Source organism: Toxotes jaculatrix, chromosome 9, assembly GCF_017976425.1.
Source record: "Toxotes jaculatrix isolate fToxJac2 chromosome 9, fToxJac2.pri, whole genome shotgun sequence".
NCBI classification, from domain to species: Eukaryota; Metazoa; Chordata; class Actinopteri; family Toxotidae; genus Toxotes; species Toxotes jaculatrix.
In genome coordinates, this window is record NC_054402.1 from 14,569,666 (window position 1) to 14,590,021 (window position 20,356).

The 20,356-nt window shown below is 40.2% G+C and overlaps 1 protein-coding gene and 2 non-coding genes across 3 annotated transcripts in view; 1 reads left to right on the forward strand and 2 right to left on the reverse strand.

Annotated features, from left to right (window-relative positions):
• The first annotated feature begins 372 nt into the window (after positions 1–372).
• trnal-caa lies at positions 373–445 on the forward strand. Its single transcript has one exon. It is a non-coding gene; the product is annotated as a tRNA-Leu (tRNA).
• An 896-nt stretch (positions 446–1,341) lies between these two features.
• LOC121187054 (rho guanine nucleotide exchange factor 17-like) overlaps positions 1,342–20,356 on the reverse strand; it is a 63,728-nt gene continuing 44,713 nt past the window's right edge. Inside the window, exons 3-24 of the mRNA XM_041046129.1 lie at positions 18,090–18,272; positions 13,532–13,648; positions 11,946–12,038; positions 11,641–11,817; positions 11,429–11,479; positions 11,057–11,166; positions 10,743–10,828; positions 10,207–10,325; positions 9,595–9,802; positions 9,268–9,341; positions 8,939–9,022; positions 8,707–8,810; positions 8,133–8,239; positions 7,932–8,051; positions 7,577–7,844; positions 7,342–7,428; positions 7,035–7,102; positions 6,678–6,826; positions 6,396–6,570; positions 6,106–6,201; positions 5,803–5,985; positions 1,342–5,611 (exon numbers count right to left, since the gene is read on the reverse strand). Coding sequence (XP_040902063.1) covers positions 5,409–5,611; positions 5,803–5,985; positions 6,106–6,201; positions 6,396–6,570; positions 6,678–6,826; positions 7,035–7,102; positions 7,342–7,428; positions 7,577–7,844; positions 7,932–8,051; positions 8,133–8,239; positions 8,707–8,810; positions 8,939–9,022; positions 9,268–9,341; positions 9,595–9,802; positions 10,207–10,325; positions 10,743–10,828; positions 11,057–11,166; positions 11,429–11,479; positions 11,641–11,817; positions 11,946–12,038; positions 13,532–13,648; positions 18,090–18,272 — 2,862 coding nt within the window. The 3' untranslated portion in view covers positions 1,342–5,408. The remainder of the gene's footprint in view (positions 5,612–5,802; positions 5,986–6,105; positions 6,202–6,395; positions 6,571–6,677; positions 6,827–7,034; positions 7,103–7,341; positions 7,429–7,576; positions 7,845–7,931; positions 8,052–8,132; positions 8,240–8,706; positions 8,811–8,938; positions 9,023–9,267; positions 9,342–9,594; positions 9,803–10,206; positions 10,326–10,742; positions 10,829–11,056; positions 11,167–11,428; positions 11,480–11,640; positions 11,818–11,945; positions 12,039–13,531; positions 13,649–18,089; positions 18,273–20,356) is intronic.
• Positions 15,947–16,019, reverse strand: trnam-cau. The gene has a single exon. It is a non-coding gene; the product is annotated as a tRNA-Met (tRNA).

Sequence of the window (20,356 nt, forward strand, 5' to 3'; positions counted from 1 at the left end):
TTTGGGTTGTGATACTTCAGGATTTTTGTTGTACCACTTGTTTGGTTTACACTGACAGAAAGTTAGGACATATTTCAATAAACTGGCTTTTCCCTTCATCTGAGCAGCATGACTGAGACTGACAGGGCAGTGAGTTCAATAAGCCCGACCTGACTCACAATGAGTGTCAGGAACAAATGTTTCCCTTTATTACGACTAAAAATTTTTTTTTCTCTTGTTCCAATCAATTGTTTTTTGTCATAGGTCAGTCACAAAAGACTTGTAAAAGCTTACATCTGTTTGATTGAATAAGAAGAGTCTTTAATTCAGGCAAGATTAGCTCAACTTTCACTATATGTACACAGTTTTTATAGGAACACTTTCATTTTGGCCGCCTGGTTAGCTCAGTTGGTAGAGCATGAGATTCAATCTCTCAGGGTTGTGGGTTTGAATCCCACTCTGGGCAGCACCACCTTAGGACCCCAGTGCATTGTGGACTGGGTGTCATTGCCCCCGCGACCTGGGCCTGGACCCAGGTAAGTGGCAAATGATGACATGACACTTTTATTTTTATAATCAGGGACCTTGGAGCATTATGTGTTTGACACTTTAAAGATTAAAAAAGAAGAAAGAAAAAAAATATAGCTTTCCCTAACAAACACGAATAATATTGTAAAATATGGCACTTGTATGAATGAAGGAGATTTCCACTGACCCATGCTCTTCCTGTGGGATGAACCAGTGAGTCAGTGTCAGTCAGTGACTCACAAATCAGTCACTCTGCTGAGACACAGATGAATCTCTGTGCTGCTGTCTTTACAGTCTCTTTCATTCATCACACAGATCTTCACTGTGTGGTACATTTGAATATTGTGTGTGGATGTAAGTAGGTTGTAACTTGTGTGTGTGTGTTCATGAGAGGGTAAGGGGTAGCATTTGTATTTGTGTGTGTGTGTCCTGAATAGCCTGCATTCACACAGTTCCCCTCCATACACTGCAGGGCTATTATATCACAGTACACTTCACTGTGGGTCCGTGGCTTAGAGTAAAATGAACAGTGGAGTGACACTGAAGTGTGCTGGTAAAAAAAAATCACAGTGGCAACTTTGTGTTTTGGTCAAACTGCTGTCTCCTGGAGGCGAGGAGGACATCATAACACGAGTCAAGTAGTTACTGCAAAGGACAGAGGGAGGAATCATCAGGGTCAGAAATGAACAGACAACAAAGCTGATTCGAACTATTCAAACTATCTTTGGATGTCTTACTTTGTAGTAAAAAAAAAAAGTGTGTGTACACCATAGTGTAAGTGTTACCAAACTTACTATGGTGTCCGGAAGAAAGAAGAACCGGCACAAAATGGCACCAGTGAACTGATTTAATTACAAAGAGGAACCCACAGTGACAAGAACACCTACGTACAGGAAGAAACTCTGATAGACTGTAACCATGACGACTGCAAGATGTCAACCAGAGCCAGAGATAAACAGATATGACCAGGTGTTTTTCTTCGTGCAGACGTCTGTAACAAGGCAAACGTCAACATCACCGCTTTCCATCTTTCAGTCACCCTGGTCACAACAGAGGCGATTTTGTCTTCTTCTAGAAAGATCTATGACAGTTATAATTTAAACGTGACCGACAGCACATGCCAGAGGGAGGGGGGGGGGGGGTACAAACAAAAACAAACCTTACACAAATATATAAAAATATGCCATTAGATTCATATCAACAATTGAGGACCGTGGGTGCACTATTTACAGAAAAAAGGCAATATATACCAATATTTACAACAATAAAGACTTTGTTCACATAGGGACATGAGGAGGTTACTTACAAGTTGCTGGGAGTTAATCAGTGAGTTTGATGTGATGGTGAAAATAAAGTGTGAATCTACTGTTTCTTGGCACTCAACATGCTCCATTCTCTCAATCCTGGTCAAATTAGCATTAAGTTTTTCTTCATATCTAAGATGCAGTGTGTGTGTGTGTGTGTGCGTGCGTGTGCATGCTTGTATGAAGAGAGTGTAAGTTGATAAACTGGGGTCAAAACCTACAATGCAACCACTGAAAATATGATTATTCAGTCATTTATATTTATGTGACTACTGAGAAAATGTAAAAGTATATTCTTAAGGCAGATTTTAAAGAAAGTTACATTTTCTGAATCAGCTGACTTGAAATTTATTGACTCCATCTATGGCAGCACTTTCAGAAAATCATGAATGGAGCCGTCAAACAAATCTGTTTCCAGCCCAGGTCCAGGACTCATCATCAAGGACCTATGAGCTTTTTTTGCTGATCATCTCAGTTTCTTAGAAATGCTGCTGCAAAAGCGCTTGTACCAGCAGAAATAGCACACGGATGTTCCTCCAAACACTCCCAGTTTTTCACTGTTCACAGAAAATAAACAAACTCCATTCTGCAGAGAACTCTCCATCGCTCTACAGCCAGCATAGATATACAGCATTTTCATGGGTAACTTTGCAGCTGTTGGCACTGAGAACACAAACATGAACTTTGCTGTGAATCATACAGAACATTAAAAACACTTGCATCTGCTACCTTAACATTACAGGACATAATTTTGATATTTTAGGTCGTAATCTTATTCGCTTTTTTGCAGAAAGTTAGATAAGGTGCTGCTTTCACATCTGAAAGGTAAATAAAAAGCTAACCAAGAGGCTCTTAGCTTAGCTTAGCATTAAGAGCTAAGCTAACCATGTCCCGGCTGTAGCTTAACATTTATCCAACAGACTCGAGAGTGGCATCATCTTCTCACCTAATTCTCAACAAGAAACCAAACATGCGTATTTCCCAAACTCAAAATTCTCAAACTTTCCTCTGCTGCCTTCTTCACAGGCTACCACAAGCAAATTTTGCCTCAATTGTGGGCAGAAAAATGACAAGCTAATTTTTATACTTTTCAGCTGAATAACACTTGTTGAGCATACACGGACACAGCCGGTTACACTTTTACACACACAGAGACCAGGAGATCACTGGCTAGTTAGCAGCTATCACAACAGCCAGCTAATCCTCTTTACAGTCAGCCCCGCTCACGGCTGGAGAGTTAACCTAATGTGGATGTGTTTGGACGTGGAAAAGCTGAGCTGAAATGCCCAGATGGCTGGTTAAGGTGCAATGAGGTTTTCTAGGCTTGGAGGGATCAAAGACAATCACCGCTTAACCCCAAAGCCTAAGGCTATCGTATGTGTGTGTACGTGTGTGTGTGTGGGGGGGGGGGGTGCAAGGACAAGTCAGAGTCGTCCTTCAGAGAGACGACTTTTCACTCAGCGTTTGTGTTTGTGTGTAAAATGGCTTAACTTTTAGCCTTCTGAAGGCACGTGCAGGTGCTCAGTGTTTGTCCTTCTGACCTACTCTATTTCACATGCACTCTGTTGTCTCAACACACCACGTGCATCTTGTTTTCCAACAATCAACACTGAACACTGATCTGTGTTTGTCTACTTCTTAGTGCTAAGTTTCACTTAACAAAAACACCACCTTGGAGATGTAAAACAACAGAAATTTTAAAGTAATCTTAGAATTTGGCACCTAAACAGTGGCTGCGTTCTCTATCAGTTCTACTGCTGCATTCAGATACTATTTCAAACTTGAAATTAATTTTGGAATTGATTTGACAGCTTGGTATGTTTTGTAGGTGACAAAAATATTTCCTCCAGATCCTTTCCTTTATGGTCCTGTCTCTCTACATTTATGGAGTCATGTAACTCCAAAATAAGAACCCTGTTGTTGTGTATCGTACCGAACCATGAGTGGACTATAGTATTGTTACACCACTAGTGTGCACGCTTGCCTCCCCGAGCCAAACTATGCTGGTTTGTCTGTTCTGGTAATCAAGCCAGGGCATCCTTGTTCTTCAACTCAAAAAGAAAAAGTGAAAGCTACATCTTCTATAAATTAAGTGCTGTTTAAGACGGCGCTAAAATCAAAACCATAAATACTGTACATAACTATCTTTATCTGCTACCACAGCCTTGCGTCATCTTTAAAGAGTCTGCTATAGAAATCAGCAATACCAGTCCCGATTTCCCTCCTGACAGAACACTCAATAAATTGAAATTTCATGGCAAAAGAAACCTTTTCTGATCCCTTAATGTCAAAACTTTAACACATACAAGGCTTCACATAGTCATGTTAAGGAGGAATGTCTCCAATGCACTTTTTTTTCTACCAATAGTGGGACACTGCTTCCCCTATGTTCATGATATCTTTAACTGGTAGCAAAAATTAAATAAAAAAAAAAACAAAACAGATATGTCTTCTGATTCAGCGAGTGAAGGCTGTGCAATAATGTATGTGACTGTATGCATGTGATTATAGTCTTATTAGATACCCTTGCCATATATTGCACTTAAATGATGATCTTGTTCACGCTCCCTCTACAGGAGAGAAGATGATTTAGGCAGTCTCATCTCTATAAGCAATGATCATGGAGTAGATATTATTACATCCCTGCTAAGATCAGAAAGATCTGATCTCAGATCTACCGTTAGGGGCTGTTGTTCAGACCTGGCCAATAGGATTTAAGGAGTGATATATGTCGTCCTTTACTCCTTTAGAAGCTCACGGATGTCAAGTGAAACTCTCCGTTAAGCTGCAAAAATGAACACAAACTCAGAATATCCATCAAATTACAGTCTGTGTTGGTATGTTTCATTCATTGATAGTCATATATTTTGTCACGGCATTTTCCTCTGATCATCAGGAGGCTTTTTGTCTGAAGTTCGGGTCAAGATGAAGTGATGATGGATTAAAGGGCTGATGTCCAGGTCCAAAAAAAAACCCAAAGAAAATGTCAAAGGAAAATTGCATGCTTCACTAATGTCTCTTTTTTGTCTTACAGATGCTCCCGTCAGGAGTCGCCACAGCAGATCAGATTCCATCTCTTCACTCATGTCCAAGTTCATTTAAACATCCTCCTGTGCAATGACATTCTGAAGAGTCCATGTCGTTGTCTCCCTTCCTTTCCTTCATTCGTTCTCAGTCTGAACCTGCGAGCATCTGTGAAAGTTTGAAGAGGTCGTTATTTGATTTTCTCTCTTCTCTAACTTCTTCTGTCTCTGTCAGTAAAGACTTGAGTGTAAGGACACGTTTCTAGACGATACTCGCAGACGCCAAAAAAACCCCAAAATAAACACGCACAGACACCACTCAGTGAGGAACAACGCACACCATCAGAAAACATTAACACAAGAAAACTGGGTTTGAAGTGATCATATTCATTTGTAAGTTCAGGAAGGAGCTGACAGCCATATTATGCACATAGAGACTGGTGGACCGAGCAGAAGACCAAAACAACAACACCAAAAAGTGAGGAGTCCCATGGGGGAAAAGGACAGGAGCTTGTGCGCCATTCTCAGCTAGAGGGAGGTTTGGGGCGGGTTGTTCAAACAGGGGTTAATTGTCTCAGACCCTCCAAAGCAAAAGATGGTTGGTACTGTCGTCCCGTCCAACTGTTTCACTGCTATTGGTCAGTCTGAAATCCTCATAGCCATCACCGCCAGAAATGACTAGGTGGTTGGTTTTTGGAGCGATGTGGGCAGAGGCCCTGCGACGTGTGGAGTCACGCCTTTGGAGATTCCCATCAACTGTGCTGCTGGTCTGGTTTCCTAAGACACAAAAAGGAAGAATTAAAGGTCGACTAAAGTTCAGCTTTCTGTATTGTATATAGTTTTTGTAAATGTTGCTGCAGCAAACACAGAAAACCGTGCATATCAATAAAGTTTCTAAACACAAATTCAGAATACGTGTTGGTCACTGGCGTGTTATTATTGACTGCTAAAAACATTTCTGTAAAAACCTGTGGAGTCAGTTGTCGGAGGAGGGAAGTTCATGTCAAACCCTTCTGGCAGTTCGATTGACGTCAGGAACCGAACATGGCCAGTGTGTCCATGAGCCGAGCCCATCGGCACCAAGGGAGATTTCAGTGTCCCAGCCCCAGTCCCTGAGCTCACTGCTGGGATCGCCAATGTAAGGACCACCCCTGTCGAGGAACAACATCTTGAAATATGCTTCATTTTTTAATCCAAGGAATAATTTAAATCATTTCCTTCAAACCACTCAATACTGACATTACAGTCAAAGTACAACTGTGTGTTTTTACCTGCACTGGTGCCAATCCACAGCAGATCCTTACAGGCCAGCAGTGCTGTGATTCTCAAACAGGCGGCTTTGTGCTGCCGAATGATCGCATCTGCACCTGAACAGAGAAGGAGAACAGGGAGAATTGAAGATGGGATCATAGGATGGTGATGGGATGGGTGAAAGTGAGAGAAAAACAAAGCAAGGCAGGAAATTGGAAAGAATTTTCTGCTTAGTTGGATATATATCCATGTGCATCAGCAGTTTATACAACTACAACCCCAATCTCATATTCCTCATGTGCGTATTTACCTGCGAGCATCTTGTGCACAGCAGGCGCCACGTCTACCTCTGTCAGGCTCTCCCAGGTCTGAGCGTGGTACAGTTTGACCTGTGCACTGCCCTGCAACGCCAGCCACACACCCTGACCGTACGCCACCATGCACGTCACACACCGGCTGCTGTCAGTGCCTACCTGGAACCAGTGCTGGAAGGAAGGAAGGGAGATGGCGGGAAGAAGAGTTATGCACACTCATCTATCTGTGGGTGTGTATACTGTGTGATCCACACTTTCATATATCTGTACATTCTTACCTCTTGCACCAGTGTAGCTGTGTTGATAATGAGGACTCTGTTCTGTGAGCCACACCAAAGCTTCCCTCCCACAGGAACCATTTTGGTGACAGGACTACCATGCGTGCCCAAAACTAATGTCTGAGAAGACTGAGGATCCCAGAAACTACCTGCAGATTGAGATTGACATTAACAGGGATTACAAAGAGTTTTTTTTTCTCCTCACTCCCAATGAGTGTAAACTGGAGAGGATGTAAGATATTGAAGATTAGAACAAAATGTTTTGAAGAAGGAAATCTAGAAGCACTGTATGACTAAAACAACTTTAGTGTTTTCCCAATCCTTCCTTACCCGAGTCATGTCCACACATGAGCTTACCTGCTTCTCTCTGATAGACGATCACCTCTCCATTGGCCAAGGACACAAACACTTTGTTGTCCAAATACCTGAAGGAGCCAAAGAAAGGAGCAATGTGAAAATGGAAAGTGAAGGAGAACAGTAAACATAGAATTAGGAATTAAATGCATTTAAACTCAGCTGCATCAAATGCCTTTTCATCCCTTTTTCCTCCCTTCCTCCATCCTTTCCTTTTTCCTCATTCTGCATTTACCATCTAGTACAGATTTAATTCCAGTAATACTTTAGTTTTTTAAAGCAAAAATAGTGGCCAAACAGGCATACTCACAGTATACAGAGGATGGAAGCAGAGTGTTGCATCTTCATGCTATTTTTACGGTTGCGAATGTTGTCCGAGGACTGGTAGACGTGGATGCTAACAGAAACAGAAAATAGTACACTCCGTTGATGAAGGAAGCAAGGAAGCTATTTTTCCACAGAGAGAAATGTTAATTTGTGAGTGCATATGTGATTTGGGCTGAAAGTTTACAACAAGTGTATGCATGTGTTGCTGTTTCACACACCAGCCATCCTCTGTGCCCAGCCACACTGAGCTCTGGTAGGCTTCAGGGTCGATGCTGAGCAGGTCCTCCAGACTCGCCCGGGTGAAAGAGCCCCGGGAGGATCGGCGCATGGCACGGCCGTCCATAGGGCTCTCTGTCTGGGCTCGACTTCCACCGCCAACCCCTAACATCCCTGGAGCACCATAAGAGCTTGCCACTGGGAACTCCTGCTCCTCCTCACTGCTGGTGGTCTCTGTAGCCATATCCTTGGAGCCTGGACCCTCATCATCTTAAACAGAGATAAAACAGAGTGTGAGGGCCTAAGAGCAGCACAGAGGGTGGTATATGTGTGCGTGAGTGATGCCTTTTTACTCACTGCCATAGCTGGATGAGATGGTGGAGTGACTAGCCTGACTCTGCAGAGTGGAAGAAGGACTGGGTGAATCCTCATCATCTGTGTCATCGCTGTCAAACGGAACAAGCTCGGCCCCTGGTCCTGGAAACAATCAATCAGCTCATCAGTCGACATATGAACTCTTGCTGCTTGTCATGTTGGTAAAAACATTTGAGGACAAACCTGTAGGTTGCTCTGTCAGCTCCAGAGATGAATGAGAGATAGATATATGGAGCTGCTGACCGGGTGCTCTAGAGGTGGGGGCCAGGGCGGGCTCTGATCCACGCTCCCTGAGAGTGAAGAGTGATTGGTTAATGGCACAGACCATTCTGTAGATGAAGTCAGGACTAGCCAGCGCACCGATCAGGTTTCACTACAGTGACTTTTTTAAGTATCCGCAGAAAAACTGATGTTTGAGCTCCACACACTGACTGTAGAGTTTAAGTACAGACCTTTCACTCCCACTGGATGTGTTTTCAATTACCACACAGTGTCTGCTCATCTCATAGTGATTAAAATATAAATACAGAAGACGACTAAAAACAAAAACAACTGATAGAAAATAGGTTTACATGCTTAACAAAGGAAAAATGTACTGATGAAGGCTTTAATAACATGGATTGGCCAATTACACTTGCAGAAATAAAAACTACATTTTTGGTCTAATACATTTTTTAACAATTCGGCAGATAAAGGATAATGAGTGACACAAATAACTCAGTCCTGAGTTGTTGCAAGAGGCTGTGTGTCCACTGACCTTCCCTTGAGTCCTGGTACAGCAGCAATGCAGATGATCCTCGCTGAGCAGACAGCGATACAGGCCTCCACTGTGGGCTCATCTTTGATGTTCAGCAGACACACCTGCAGAGGAAACATCATTATCACATCAGTCAAACTTTTTTTTTTCCAAAATTCAAAGAAAGCATGTAGAATAATCAGCCTTACAACTGTGACCGCCTCTGTAATTTTGTAAATAGTATTTTCCTCACCTGTCCCACGTATCCATCACTGTTACACACCCACACTTCACAGCCACTGTCGGGACAGCTGTGGCTGGGAGAGGCACATGAAAACTGGAGACAAACAACAAAATATGAGTGGAGACAACTTTTGTACATCTATGCTACCTTCTAAGCTGCTATAATTTTGTTGTATTATTGTACAATGACAATAAAGGCTTCTGATTCTGATTCTGATATAAGGACAGCTCTAACTACATGTCTGAACAATCAACTGATTTAAATGACAGACATAAATCATGACTTTCACCCTTCACATATCCACAGATTATATAGAAGATATTCCCTGTTGCTCTCACCTGCATCCCACTACGTGTTTTCATTATAGGAATTGCCTTCAGAAACTCTGGGTCCCACTGGTCCTTATTCATAGCTAAAAAAAAAAAAACACAAAATAAAATAAAACATAAGAAAAAAACACAAGATATATTGAAAATTAGGCCACTTAAATAAAGTCGCACTAGGCCTAAAATATTTTTGTCAGAATCATCAACAATATAATAATAATCAAATTACATTAAAAATGTAATAATGCAACACATTTTTGTCTAAGGACTACCACCCCCTTCTGGTGTCTTTTTTATATTTTATAATATTTTGTCCCATAACAAAGCTTTTTCACTGACCTAGTTTCTTCTTGGCTTCCTCAAAAGCTTGTTCAAAGTTGGAGCGAGCATCAGGGGAGGTAAACTCAAACACAAAGCTGCTCTCAGCAGAGGCTGTAGTAAACTCCAGCTTTGTGGGAAGGAAGGTCATACTAAAGGCCAACGACTGTTTCTCTGACAACTCCCTGTGCACTGATGCCATCAGATCCTTTATAACCTCGTCAAGGGACTGAGAGAAATGGAAATAAATAAGAACAGACAAAAAAATTATTAAACAATCAGTTTGTCCTTACAGCTCCTGTTTCACTTGTGTTGTCAATTTCAAAGACTCTATATTTAGATGGACTGATGTGCACAAGGAGGGACTGTTTAAAAAAGGTCCAGTGAACACATGAAAGAAGATGAGAGTTCATAAAGGCTTATGAAATGCTGCGGATAATTTCTTAGATGGCTTTCTGGTTACCAGGAACCATTTGATAGAACAGAAGACCAAGAAAAATAATGAACTTCACTAAACACTTTCTTCTTTTGTACGAACAAGGTGACAGGTAGAGGGACAAAATGAGATATAGTTAAGACAAAAACAGTGATTCTAAAACATGTGACTGCTGTTTGCATGTGTGTCCACAGTACCTGGTGTGGGAAGCTGAGCGTCTCAGACAGTTTGCTAATCTGACCCAGCGTGCTGAGATCCTCATCTAATCGACTAATCATCTTCTGGATGCTCTCCTTGTTTGTTGCCTGACTGGGACCTGGGGCAGCAAAGAATGAAAAGTCAAATAACCGTACAACAGTTACCTGAAATCCTATTTTCATATTTCATATGTTTTTATACTGATAAATGAGCCAACTGTGCAGTGAAGCTGATATAACAAATTCGATGAGATAAATTCCTACTCGTCCCAGTGACTGATTACATTAATTACATTTTGATACAGAAATGTGATAGAGGAGACCTAGAAAATTTTTATTGGTTCTTAATTAGTGATGCACGTCTTAAAAAGAGTTGCAGGTAAATGCTCCTTAAAACTACACACAGTTTAACACATGCAGTAAAAGACTATGTGCTATAAACTATTAATTCACTTAAGGAAATATAAATTACAACACAGCAATTTACTGAGTTCTCCATGCCATCAGCAGTATGAGATCTTATGACAGAGCCTTACTTTTCACCACCTCCACTTCCTCTAGGGGAAGTTTCCACAGGAACTTGTATTTACTGGAAGTATCAATCACACTCGCAGCAGAGTATCTGAGAGAGAGAGAGCAGCAGAGGAACAGATGAAAAGAAAGAGGAAAAAAGAAAAGTAAGATGTAGGGGGAAAAAATTAAGCCAAATTTTATCTAACATTGTAGAAAACATTGTGTGTAAATCTGCTGTTCAACACCAGTGGGCACAGTATGGGGTATTATGACTGTGTGTGTACTCCTCTGTCAGAGTGCGTGTGTGTGTGTGTGAGTGTGGGGTGTGGGTACATACAGGCTCATGGAGCTGCGTCTTAACGAGCCAGACTTCCTCTTGAGAGTGGTGCAGATGATCAGATCACTGAAGAGGAAGAGAGACCGGTCCTTCTTCCCACCCACTGTCTTCTACAGAGAGACAAAGGAAAGAGGACGAGCTCAGAATGTTTTAACAAACATTATTGATAAAAAAAGAAAGATAATAAAAATATTCTAAATTTATTAATAAAGAATGGATAGTAAATATGTAAGAGGATGGTTTAAAATGCTGTTTGCTTGAATCTTTTCTATTTTTCTGACTTATTTATCCATGAGATGGCATATTAAAGTGATGCCACCACTTTAGGTTACTTTACTATAAACATTTGCCACTTCAAAATATATTACTTACAGCCTCCATGACCATTTCTTGTCTCAAGAACTTCCTCTGGGGGTTCAGAATCTAACACAAACACACAGAGAGAAAGGTAATTATCACTTGCTATCCAATCGCTGCTTGAATGTTAGGAAACTGTGATGGGGAATTTCACTGAATTAACAATGAAAAGTAACTGTATGCAGCCCTAAGTTAAGGGTTAAAAGGTTATGTAATCAATGTCTCACATGTTCAACTCCTTCTATGTGTGCCTCAATCTCCTGAATGACCCTGGCCTCCCTCTCTGCCTCCTCAGCAGAGCGACGTCCCTTATTGATCTTCTCAGCCAAGCGCTTGATGTCCCTCTGGGCATCCAGTAGGAATGGGTGGTCTGGGTGATCCTCTGGGGTGTGCTTGAGCAAGTCCTGCATGAAAAACAACACAAATTTACTATATGTTTTTCTAACTGTACATGAGCTTCTTGTCACTAAACACAGAATAAGGCTACTTGTAGCATATAGAAAGTAGGTAGTTATATTTTGAGATGTGTCACCTTAACCAGCAGCTCATATCGAGGAATCCTCTGCACCGGCTTAATCATCAGATCACCCAGAGCCTGTTTCTCTTTGTTCTCACGCATGTTTTGCTGTTGGAGTGAAGGAAAGATGGGGATAGATAGAGTGCATAGATATAAGAGAGTGTGAGAGAATAATTTAACAAGATGATTGACTGTAAAATCAGATAAGTGTTGCACTTCACGCCTCCACCACCAGATGGCGAAGTGGTTCCACTGTGAAAACTCCGCCTGGCATGGCGCTCTACGTGGTTGTAAACTGAGAACAGGATGAGGACATGACAGGTTTTTGTGGTGCCTGATTACATTTTTGCATCTGAGTTCTTGTCTATGCAGCCAGCTTGTGCTGTTTTTTCCCCTACATTTATTTCTGGTGGCACACCACAGTATCAAAGGGTACTACAGTGGCGTACCAAATTTAACTGGACATATTGTTATCCACAGGTTTTTAAGTCAAATTATCCGGTTGAAGTGGTTTAAAGAGATGGTTTGTAGAACATTTCACGGACAATTATTCGTCTGTACTTTCAGTTTAGGAAAATGGAGTGACCCAGAAAGATAAAAATATATATATATTAAATTGAGCACAGTAAGCCACAAGTCTCCCAGATTAAATTTGATACCATTTAATTTAGAAATGAGAATATTACAGGAAAAACTTTTGTCAGCTCTTGCCAGGTTTCAGCTCCTTGTCAAAACATTTTGCCTGAACTTAATGACAGATATATGTATTTTCAGTTTGATCATAAGCGTAAAATCACTTGTTAAACACTTTTCAATAGCATTAATAACTAAACACACAATTCTCAATTCTTATGGCAGATTTTTAAGTCCACAACTTCAGTGCACAATGAATCAAGCCTTTCTCTTTCAAAGACAAAACTCATGGGAATACCAACATGGATAAACATGGGGAAGAAGACAGGAAGCATATGCACGCACACACACAAATACACACACAGACTTGTTTCACTATCTATGTGGGGTACACTCAGTGACATAATGATTTCCCTAGCCCCTTACCCTAACCTCAACCATCTCAACAAAATACCTAACCCTAAACCTTACCCTAGCCCTAACCAAAACCCAATTCAAACCTGAACCCTAAACCCAGGTCTTAACCCTCAAAAAGCAGTCTCTACCCATGGGGATCTTAATTTTTGGTCCTCGTTGGTTAGCATGCAGTCGGGTGTAAGTCCCCACCAGGATATAAAAACAAGTCTATACATACACAACCTTGTCATACAACATTTGTGGGGACCCATCATTGACATGATGCATTCTTTACACATGCAACCTAATTCTAAAATGAACCCTAAAACCTTAACCCTCCAACAGCCATTTTAAATTGGGCAGTGTGGAGTGTACAAACTCTCAACAAGTTGGCAAACTCCTCTTTAGAAATGCCATTATTATTTGTTTTGGTGGAGAGATTCAGGCTTTAAAAACTGGTTAAAGGGTCTTTCCACCAGGCAGGGAAACATTTCTAGATCTGGCTCTAGGTTTCCAAACCAGCATATAAAGAATAAAGAAAAGGACATCCTGTGTCTCAGTCCAAAACTCACCTCCAGAAACTTGTGAAACGCTGGCTTGGCCTCCTTGGCAATCCTCACAGCATCTTTGGCGCTGAGAAAGTTGTCTATGTACGCTGAATACATATTAGCTAGAGTGTCTTTGGAAAACTGGGGGGAAAGTAGAAGAGAGGGACATTTAAGTTAAGTTGTGTTTAATTTTATGGGATTGTCACAATGTTAGACTAAGTCTAATGGTAGAAGCAGAAAAATAAAGCAGTCCAGGTCAAAGCTGATGCAGATCTGTGCTATTTCCAGCTTGTATCTCAAATCTAGTAAAGTAAAATTTCTGTGCGATGATAGCTTTCTTTATGCTAGATATCTCAAGGAAAGTAGAATATCACTCTTGATCAGTGATCTCCGGGAAGTGACTCAACAGGGAATAGAACAATCCTACATCTATTATACTACGATGGTTACTAGAACTGAAACAGATATAGCAGATATAATGTTTAACATGTTTACTATCTTAGCTTAGCATGTTAGCACACAAATGTGAATATTTATTTATATAAGCTGTAAGTTAGGTTCAAACTTAGTAAGTGTTAGTTGAGTGAGTAAATAATATTCTCACTCAACAGAGGATGTCAACAGCTGACATTTAGTATGTGTTGTATTTGTTACTGTATAGTCATAATAACAACAACATTGAGTTGAAATTGGAGACATTACAAAAGAAACCTTAGTATAAGTGTTTTTCAATTTGTTTTCATTGGCATTAGAAAAAGGAGTCTTTCTGTCCATCTGTCTTTTTTCTCTGCCTCTCTCAAGCACACATAAACAGAAACACACACGAACACACGGATGAATCACCCTGACCTGATTTCTTTTCACAAATAGATGGTAGAGAAGAACAGAGAGAGACTGATAGAGCTATAAAAGAAAAGGAGTAGAGACATGAGCAGAGAGAGAGAGAGAGAGAGAGAGAGAGAGAGAGAGAGAGAGAGAGAGAGAGAGAGAGAGAGAGAGAGTGTGTTAACAGACATAAGGCACAGTGTGGCGCCTTATTTGACGTCACAGAGTAACCGGCTTTCTACCCTTTCATGAAACAGCCTGACCCTCTCCTATTCCTCATAGCCTTTTGCTTCGCCTTTTCCTATCACCCATTTCCCAGTGTCCTCTCTCCATCCTCCCTCTTCTCAATCTTTGTGGAGAATGTGAGGATTAGTCACAGCAGAGGATAGAAATGGCAGAAAGAAGAGGAAGTGTGGCTCCGTTATAAAAGCTGACACTTAATGTTCTTCAGCGGGAGCTCTGTTAAAGATTTCCCTCTAAATATATTAGTGCGCTCTTAACCTAAATTGAAAAGCCGTCAAACCCTCTAACCTTAGAGGCAGAGATTATACAAGGGCTCCTTAAAAGCAATCCCAAAATAATGTAGATAACTTAGTGCATGGTTTTATGCTTTACTTTTTAACCCACTAATGTTACCACTCGTAATGTCAAGTAAACACTGTCTTTTAGGATGAAATATAGTTGGGATCTTCTCCTTTGTCTGCTTCTTACTAAACATCTAGTGATTGTATGCCTGTATGTAGTTAAATTCTTTTAGTTCTTTTATAGTTGTAATTTTAATGTAATTTCATTTAAATCTTTTTAATCAAATTTCTTTTTAATCTGTTGTTGTTTATGATCCTTTTATATGTGACTTTATGGTTTTATTTTCTAACTATTTATTTCCTATGTTCTCTTATCAGTGTTGATTCCAGGACTTTATGGATTAACAAAATGAACTTTGAACCTTCATTGTCTTTCTCTATCATGATAAATGTTGCTGGAACTTGCATCACACCACACACACAATAAAGAAAATAAGTCTTGTAAAGTCATAAAACACAGTGTACCAGTCTAGTGTCTGGTACACTATATTTTATGAACACATGCCAAATCAAATCCAAATTCGTTCAATTATTTAAACACTAAAGTATTTTTATCAAAATCAATTAAATGTTTTTTTCATAGTCTGAGGAAGAGACTTAATGAAGCATGCCAGTAAGGTCTAAAAGTGTGATAATACATTGAAACAGCTCTCCAACATATTTTAGATAGTCAATATTTTATAAGTATGTAAATGTAAAATATAGATAGTCGATTCCAGGATGCTTAAGGGGTTGATAATAGATTATTTATATGTTTTTGGGAAGGAGAGAATCTGTCAGACATGAAACCCTTTATGATAACAGAACACTGACTGAGCAGAGGGAGGGGATAGTATTATGATTTTCTAAACTCAGTCAGTGTTATGAAATAACTCTTTTGTAATGTTTTCCACAAATCTAGAGAGATTTACTGCTGCTCGGCAGACAAATGTGCTCCGAATGCCAGCAGAGAGACAATTCCCACAAACCAAGAGGCAAATGTGCTAAATCATCTCCCACTTCAAACAGAAAAAACCTGAGCAAAACAAGCTGCCCCGTGTGAGGCTCGAACTCACGACCTTCAGATTATGAGACTGACGCGCTGCCTACTGCGCCAACGAGGCCTTGAGTGTGTTGCTGCTGCTGCAGCTTTAAGAGCTGCAGAGGGGAGAAACGAAGGGGGGAGGGGCAGAGAGGTGGGGGGAGGGGAGGGAGGCTCAGTCGAAGCAGTAGGGATCTGCAGCAGCTTCAACTGAACAGGAAAAACACCCACCACTCACATCGTTCTACTTCCCATTATATTTTTCTGTTCCTACTTGTTTCCTACTTTCTATTTTTAAAGGAAAACTCACCGATAGCAACATATATCATATCACAAGTTATTAATTTGTATCTATATATTACGTATCTGAGAATGTATTTCAGGAGGCATGAAGTGTTAAAAAGTTTGGGTAGTTCTTTGCCTCGGCCTGCTTCATCTACTTCTAATTTGGTTAAAGTTTCTTTAATTTGCCATATTGTCTTTGTGAGAGTGTGATATGGTTTCACTCAAGCTGAGAGGTGCTAAGAGAGATAACAATAGCATTAGCATAGCAAGAGAGCAAAGGCTTCCCCAGTCAATAAAAAACAAAACCTGTGGCCATGCAGTGTTTTGGTCTGTTCAGGAAACTGAAGAAAATTGGTATCAGAGCTGCTTTTACTTTAACAAATGTCTGCCTGTGTTTGTTCAAAGTCTGTGTAAAGTTGTCAGCTTGGATAGAAACTCTTCTCTCTTTCATTTTCAAAGACCAAAACCTGACATTTAGCTCAGCACTGATGCTTTAGAGCAATGTTTTCTGAAGTCTAGGTTGAGAACCACCCTTGGGTCATGGGAAATTTTAAATGGGTCGCAGAGAGGTCATCGGGAAAACAAAATATTAAACTAGTGTTACCAACTATAGACCATTTCTTAATAAAACAGCTTCCCTTCAGTCTGCCCTGCTGTCAGGGATGCTTTTAAAGATTGTTTATTCATTCAAGCTGTAGTCAGGAAAATAGATAGGTCATGTCTGTAGAGGCACTTTACTGAAGCACCACAGAGGATCATAAAAGTTCAGGACAAATTCATGGGAAAAAATTGGAATTAAATTTAAAGGTAAATGATAATATGTGTACCTGTATTACAAAGATAACTGCAACTACATTTGAAAAGAATAACCCTTTAACTTCACTTTCCAAGAATAAAGAATTTGTCAAAACAGTCTGAAGGCCACAGTTTTACATGGTGTCTTCTATTACACATGTATTACAAGTGCTTTTTATGGTTTGCTGCTGTTTGAAGAATGAGGTGTACTTTTAGGTGGACTGAGTATCTGGTGGTTAGTTAGTTAGTAATTTTGCTGACTGAGGATGTGCAACCATAATTCATGCTGCCACACTCTAAACACAAGTTTTAGGATTCCCCGGGTCTTTCTCACACAGTACGGCCTTATTGTTCTCAAGCCTGGGGGTGCTCAGAGAAGTTAAGAGATTACTGCTTGCTGGTAGAGGTTAACTATCTCACACTGTCAGACTACATTCTGCATATAGAAGCTAACAATGCAAACATGCTGAATACATTCCTGCAGCACAAAGAGGATATCGGTTCTAGAGCCTGACAGATACTGGATTTTTGTGGTTTATATTGAGGATGACAATTTGAAATGAGAAAATTACTGTTTTTTTTTTTTTATTAGAATTACTTACATCCGGTTATTAAATAATTATATGCAAACTAGCAAAAGTAAACTAAGCAGGACATTTTACAGTTGAAATGTAAACTATGGTGGACAAACTATGTAACGGAGACAAATGTTTAGTACCTCAAACTTTCTCCTCTGTGACTTATTTTATCTAGTCGGCTAACATATACCCTGATAATAGTGATAGTGATATGGGCTTAGCTGTAACTATTGTACTGGTCAGGCTTTACTCTGCAAGTAAACTCTTTCACAGTCACAGTTGGACTTGCTGGCTTAAGTTTAAGAGTCTCGTCAGCTCAGTGATATGTGAGAAATCATGAAGAAGCCTTGCAATGAAAAAATGGACACACACACACACTCCTACTCTGGTAAGTTCATGTCTGACCCAAAATCTGAGCTTTATATCTGCTACAAACCTGCGTGTGACTTTAATGTACAGTCACACTACTCTTATTTACTGTCATCTCTACTCACTGATTGGATGAGGAGGTGTCCCACAGTCTGTCTGTCATGCCATTGGCTGACGCAGCCGGAGACCTGCTCCAGGAAGTGCTCGTGGTGCTCCAGGATCTCTGGGATCTGGTAAAACATCTCGTCCACCAGCAGAGGGTCCACTATAGAGCCGCTGTCTGGTTGTTTGAGAGGACGCATGTAGCCCTGGGAGGGAAGAGAACAGAACCACCAGTTAATTACTGACCATTTCAGATCATTTAAATAAGCATGAGATCAGCTGAAAAAGCAGTGACGAACCAGCAGCTTGTACGACTGTCAGGAGCAATTTCAATGCCAAGTTCAGCTCCAGCAATATGGTTTACATATGAAATCACATGAAACATAACACATTACTATACTGGTGATGTATGTATTTTATTCTTGTAATGTGACCAAATATCGGTCATTTCAAAGTCCAACATTTAACATTTAATAAATAATAAATATAAAATGAGCATGAGCATGTTCTCAATAATTAATGTTAACTTTGTATAACAAGGAGGGAGAAGCAGGGGGAGGTGTGTTTTCTGGGAAAAGAGGAAGGGGGGAAGGTTTCCCTTTTCCTTCCACTGCTTCTCCTGCACAACAGGGCTACAAAAATGTTACTATTATTAGAAAATGCCTTTAAATAAGCTGCTGCTCAGCATTCCTCCTGCTTGCACACACAATTTCAACGAAATGTTTCCGTTTTTGGCCGTTTCACCCACATTCCTGACAGCGACCCCACAGCCAGTCAGGTCTGTCGCACACACATGCATCCAGACACTGCTTTGTTTCAATCCATTTGTGTGTGTTAGTGTGTTTTGCATATACACTTTCAATAGACAAGCAGCAGTGGTTAGCTTGTGTATGTGTTAAAGGTGCAAAACATGGCACATGGGGTTCCTTTAATCTGTATTTCATCATAAATGTCCACTCATAAACCCACACTGTCCCAAAAGGGCACGAGGTAACAAGGATGACGCGCTACATGTTTTTCATAACCTATCCATCTGAAGTATAGTATACCTCTCTCCTTCCAATTCAATGTCAACAATATAAAAAAATACAGTGGTATAAGAAGTAGTCCTATTGCTGTGTAGCTAAAAGTCTAAAAATAATCCACTCCTAGTAAAAGTCCTGCCTTCAAAATAATGAAGCTACAATCTGACTAACCAAAGGTCAATATCAGTGATTTGTGATGCAGAATCATTTTAAATGAAACAGAAAAAGTTTGTCACTGTCACTTTCTCACAGACTCGGGTCTGTGACAGGATCGGGTTTTTCCCTTGCTCTTAAAGAGGAGGTAATTGGGACTGTTTTCCATTTATAGTTCTCAAAACACAGACTGTGACTGCAGCTGTGCCATGGATCTGGATCTGTGTCTGCTTTTGATCAGTGATCTAAAGAGATAATCTGCCGAGTCACATTCCTGCTTTAAGGGCAAAAAGCACTTTAATTTTTAATTTCATTTTTACATTATTCAACATTTAATCCTGACTTAAGTTGATGATCTCAGGGTTTAGTGATATGATATACTGCATTCTGTGAGATAATATAAATTTGAGATAATTATATATAATATAATTGAGATAAAGTCAAAGATGTAGCGATAACATTTATACAGTGGTAGCAATCACTAACACTTCTGGGTGAAACAATGATTTCTAAATTCAGGGTCAAGATTTTCCATTTTCCAGAAACTAACCTATGTCACAGTTTATACTGATATGGCACACAGACCATAGGAAGAGACTGGTCTCAGGTCAGCTGTCTCTGTGTTACTAAGAGCTTAACAGCTCCTGCCTGTTGGGATAAAATGGACGTTTTTTTTGGGAGCATTTTCTGTATGACCTGAATGTGAGTGACCTGGTTTTAGCAGCAATTATCAATACAAATCTATCTCGTGTTGGTGTTTTCCTATTACTATGCTGCCAGGCCAGATTTTCATTAAATTCTAACACTCTGTATGTGTGTGGCATGTAATGAAAGCTGCATTCACATGGAGTCGACAGAAAATGAAGAACTTGGGAGAAACCACACACTATGCCAGTGGTTACCCCAGCAGCTGGCCTTAGTTACAATAGATACATTTGCTACTTTATGTTAAGGATTTGTATCAGATTGTTAACAACTGAACCCAGATACAAAGAAATAGTGTATAGATCCTTTTGAAATTAGCTGAATTGAGAAATGCTTGATTTCTCCAACTTGGAATTACAATATGATGCAAACGTGGCACCGGCCAGGTTGACGTAAATGTTTCAGTC